This window comes from Populus euphratica, unplaced genomic scaffold (assembly GCF_000495115.2).
Source record: "Populus euphratica unplaced genomic scaffold, PopEup_1.0 scaffold341.1, whole genome shotgun sequence".
Taxonomy (NCBI): Eukaryota; Viridiplantae; Streptophyta; class Magnoliopsida; order Malpighiales; family Salicaceae; genus Populus; species Populus euphratica.
The window spans coordinates 89,844-95,041 of NW_011500093.1; the positions used below are offsets into that span (position 1 = coordinate 89,844).

Below are 5,198 nucleotides of genomic sequence, written 5' to 3' on the forward strand. Positions count from 1 at the left end.
AAAGAGTGTTCATGGCTTCACAATATTCTTGGTAAACCTTCCTATTCATAACAAAATCACAAATTATTGTATTATGTCTTCACTGGCTAATATTATAAGAGAAAACATTGTGTAATATTATGGTTTCTTACCCGAATTGTTTGAAATTTTCTCCCATTACATTCAAGAAGTATTCTTGGACGATTTCAGAAGACTGATCATTGTCAGCACAATATCGGAAAGAAAGTGTTTCTTTCCATGGAAGTTTGGAGGAGAATCTTCCAGTGAAGCTACTAGCATACCCATATTGCTCTCCTATCTTTCTTTGAGCTCTTTGCTTCTCTGAGAGTTGTATTCCAAAAAACATGTTCATATACTCATGAGCTTTAGCTATAAGCTTTGAATGAACTCCATGGTTAACAACGAGAAAGAATCCATGCTTCTTGCATGCCTCATTTACTAGCTGAGTAGCTTTTGAGACTGCCAAAGGATCTCCAGTGAGGAAGCTTCCAAAATCAATAGGGGGGATTGCAAGTTTTGGGGATTGAAGGCATGGTTTTTCGTGGTCAGGCCAAATGAACTGAGAGGGTATATTGGCTTGGTGTTGAAGAATTGAAGCATCAAATACTAATGGCTGTCGAGAAGGTGGAAGAGTAGGAGGCATTATCATGTTTGTAGCGAAACAATCAACGGCATATAATGATAAACACACACACACACACACACACATATATGTGTGTGTGTGTGTGTATTTCAATTTCCACTTACTTCAGGAAAATATATATTATAGGAACTAGAAGGACTTATGTTTAGTTGATGAGAGAAATTGAGACGAGATCGTGGATCATTGAGAGAGGATAGAGGAGGTAAGTAGAGTTTAATAGGAAGTTAGAAGGCAGAGGAGGGAAAAGCCAAGGCCAGTCGTTTGTAAAGGTCAGTGAACAATATTGGCATCTTATTGTTTTCACAGTTGCGTCATTCCTCTCTAGAGAGTAAGTCTCCTCTACCCTACTTAGTCTTAATATTTTACCCTCGTTAACAGAGACACACACAAGCACATACACACGACCCCTGATGCATGTAAAAACCGATGCCCTTGTAACTTCTTTTTATCTCCCGGAAAGCACTCTAGAACAACCCATGTTTGAATAAAAGCTGACCGAAATGTTTTCATAAAAAAACCTGAAAAATTAACTGAAAAGGATAGAAAGATATATAATATACTCGAGACCTTATACACAATAGTTTAAATATAGATGAGTAGGATCGATTAAAAAAAGAAAAAAAATGTGTGAGGACCTATGATAAAAAAGGTTCTCTACCTCGGATACTCCCACTAAACTAGAATCTAGTTGAGAATTTTATGTTTCTTTGTGTAATGGCCCTACGTTCTTACGCTTCATCTGGCTATATGCTTATTTTTGGGTACATGCATGTGATGTCTTTGTGTGTATAGTTATTCCATGAACAGATATATATAGCTGTTCTGTGTGTGTAGCATGGTAATTAGCCTAAAGGAAGATTCTAATTAGACCGATTTGCGGAGTCCCACTGGCTTCGGTCGCTGACAGCAGTGAAGAGATAGATCGAGAGAGATTTGAAAATATATATGTGTTTCATAGGAAAAATCAAGATGGGTAGGGTAAATAATTGAGCTAAATACCTGGTTTGTTTAATTAATTCTTCTTCTACCCAAGCTGCACGAGCTGTCTTGTTTCCCTTCTTTTTCCTAGTGTATATAAAAATGCTTGATGAAAAATGATTGTGTTATACTAGTTTGTTAGAATTTTTATTTAATTAATAAGATTTCTTATCAGAGTACACTAATTAGTGGTATAATTTCTGGCCAATATATTCATAATTTTAAGAGTGGTGAATCAGTCATTAAAGCTTCGAAGATTATAAATACCTGTCTATTTTGATTCTAACAATTGGTATTAGAGCATAGGTTGATTAAAAGAGCAAGGAAGTAAGAAAAACAAGACGTACGTAGCAGCGGTCGAAGTGACGTAACAACAGCAACCCCTTCCATGGCATCACTTTTTTTATCAATTCCAACAGCACATACGAGGCAACAGAACTCCAAGAATGAACCACCAGCAGCATAAAAATCACTCTCTAATATCAGCAGCTTGGAACAAGACACAACAATAATTTCTCCAGCAAGCAGCAGCAGATAAATCAGTTGTAGAAGTCAGCGATTCGAGCTTCAATTCCAGCAGAACTAAACAGACAAAGAACCAGCTCCTTCACGTGACAGCAGGCCTCCATCATAGCTGCAAACCTTTTTAAATTTGAATAGGTTTGGTCATCCAGCAAATTATAGTAGCAAACTAACTTCAACGCAGCATCCAGCAGATCTCAAGCACAGCAGCGCCAGTCTCTTTTTAAAGTAAACAACAGCCTCCTTGATCAGGCAACTGCAAGCAGCAGTATAATTGGTTGCAGTTTCTCAGAAGCAACATAGTACAATCGAAATAACAGTTGTTCAGTTGAACAGCAGCAGCAGAAATTTGGGATAAAATTAGTAAAACAATTCATCCTAAGTTCAAAACAATAACCAACACCAGCAGCAATAGCTTCCAGGTTGAACAAAAAGCTTATAAGTTGAATAAGTAGCATTGACCGTATGGATGGAATTCTTGAGGGTGTTAGTGGTTGTCTTTTTTGCTGTATGGATGATCTATTACGTAAGTGATCCAACCTAGTATTTGAAAATTTTAACGTAAAATTTGGTCTATGCTTTCTTTTTGTATTAGCTAAGAGTATATGATTCATGACGAATAAGGTTATCTTTAATGATGGAACCGCGAGCTTCAAAGACAGTTTCCCTTTGATTCTATATCATCTCTTGAATTAATTCAAGTTTGCAGATAAGTTCCTCGAAGCTACTAGAACTAATTTACTTATGGGGATTGAAGGTATTATAGACTGGTCTAACAACCAAATAAAAGTTTTAAGCGTGACACATCAGCTCCTTTAGTTCTCATACCATTTTTCTCTTTTGTATATGTTGGCTTCCTATTTTTCATTGTTTGCTTTCTATTTTTGTCTTATTCTATTTTCTTCTCTATTTTTCTTTCTCCTTGTCCATTGCTTTTGGTTATCTTCTGCTTAGCCCCTTCACTATATTAACATCTTCCAAAAAATAAATAGCATTGATAATAATTTCCTTAATGCAAGAGTTCCAAAAAATATTTTTATTATGACTTGTAATAATTTTATTCAATCAGTCATTCCATACTTTGATGATCATTATAATTATAATTATTAGAATATACTAATAAAAAATTTTCTATGATCAAAGAAGTTCTGACAAATTATTTGTTAAGAAATAATTCAACTATCATCCAAATCAACAATGTTAAATGTGGCTACAATAAAGATAAAAGTGCAATGATAAAGAATTTTTTTAAAAAAAATTATTTTTTTCAATTAATTGATTGATCAATATTAGAAATTATTCTTTGTGATTTGATGAAAAAGAAGTATCATATAACAACTAGAGTAAAAAGGCAGCAACTTTAAACACTTCATAAATAATTCAAATTGCTTAGGATGAATATGGGAGAGTTAGTCACATTAATTTTCTTGAACAATGGTAATCATTAATAAGATGTGAATCCATATCAATAAAATAGAGGATATTACTATCATTGAAAAAACTCTTTGATCATTAACAAAAAAATTCATTGTTGTAGTGTGTTGAAGCTAAGGATGTTGATAAACTTTTCTTTGATGAATTACAAAGTTCCTTCCTAAATCACAAACAAAAATTAAATTGAAAAGACAAGAAAGAGTAAGCTTTACAGATTTCATCTAATAATCATTTTTCTATCTATAAAAAGGTGGACAAGGAAGTGAAAGAAGCACAAACAATAATAATATTAGATTTTCACATAAAAATTTAAAGATAATTAGTTTTCTAATTCTTAAAGAAGTGATAAATGATTTGACAATAATTATTCAACCTTTTACAAGCCAACACTAATGGACAAATTAAAAGTTGAATACTTTAAGTGTCATATGTATGAACATTATAAATCTGAATATTAAACTAATTTGAAAAGAAATGGTGATAGAAAATCTAATTTTATAGAGAAGGAAGCTGATGTCTTTATCAATGACTAACCATATGAATGAGAAAAATCCAAAAAATTTATGGTGCTTAGACATTAAGTGTAGCAATCACTTGAGTAGAGATAAATCAATCTTCTCTAATTTAGATTAATCTTATCAAGATTTTATAAAGTTTGGTAACAAGTAAAAAATTATCATTATAGAAAAAGGAATAGCAGTAATCCAAACAAAAAAGAATGTTTTCTTTGTTCCAAAATTAAAAAAAAAAATTCTAAACATTGGCCAACTTTAAGGGGAAAAAAAGGTATAAAGTTTATATTAGAAACAAAATATATAGAACTGAAGATGATAAATTAGGATTAAGTTTTTAGGATCCCATCAGTTTTCTAAGATGATAAGATGATGAACGAAACTTGGGTTCAAAGTCTAAGAAATAGAACCCTTGGACAATACGGATCATACCTTTAGATATGTCTATAGAGTGGCAAAAGAGACGTTATAGATCTCTTGAAGTCTATGTTTGTTTTGAAATAAATTTAGAATTACTCCTAGAAAAATATTTTTTATATTAACCACCTAAAGTTTTTTTATCTGAATATTTACAGCGGACAATTATTCCCAATAATATTTTGAATATTTATCCCTTTAGGGTTTCTTTATCCAAATATTTTTAGTGAATAATAACAAATTATTCCTAATAAATTTTGGATATTTACCCTTTTGGGATTTCTTTATCTAAACATTAATAGTGAATAATAACAAATTATTTCTAATAATATTTTGGATATTTACCCATTTAGGATTTCTTTATCCAAACATTAATAGTGAATATAGATGAGTTCCCTAAAAAATAAGATTTTTATATTTTTGGAATATTAGCCAACACCCTTTGGAATTTACAAACATGTTGTAAAATCCAAAAATACAAGAAAATAATTTTTGTTGTGTTTAAGAAATCCATGCGAAAACACATTTTGAAACTTCAAATATTTGTTTTTTTATGAAAAAAACGTTAAAAAAACATGTTAGGGTATTGGCCGTATACATGGAAACAAAACATTTTTCATTTTTATATTTTTTTGATGTCTCGACGAAAACCGGGTATTTTAATACCAAATTTATATCTTTACAGTATAAAA

General features: G+C 31.6%; 1 protein-coding gene across 1 annotated transcript in view; it reads right to left on the bottom strand.

The window, feature by feature from the left end:
- Window positions 1–864, bottom strand: part of LOC105109170 (gibberellin 20 oxidase 1-like) — a 1,993-nt gene extending 1,129 nt beyond the window's left edge. Inside the window, exons 1-2 of the mRNA XM_011003780.1 lie at window positions 132–864; window positions 6–41 (exon numbers count right to left, since the gene is read on the bottom strand). Of these exons, the coding sequence (XP_011002082.1) occupies window positions 6–41; window positions 132–709 (614 nt within the window). The 5' untranslated portion in view covers window positions 710–864. The remainder of the gene's footprint in view (window positions 1–5; window positions 42–131) is intronic.
- Between the last annotated feature and the right edge of the window lie 4,334 nt (window positions 865–5,198).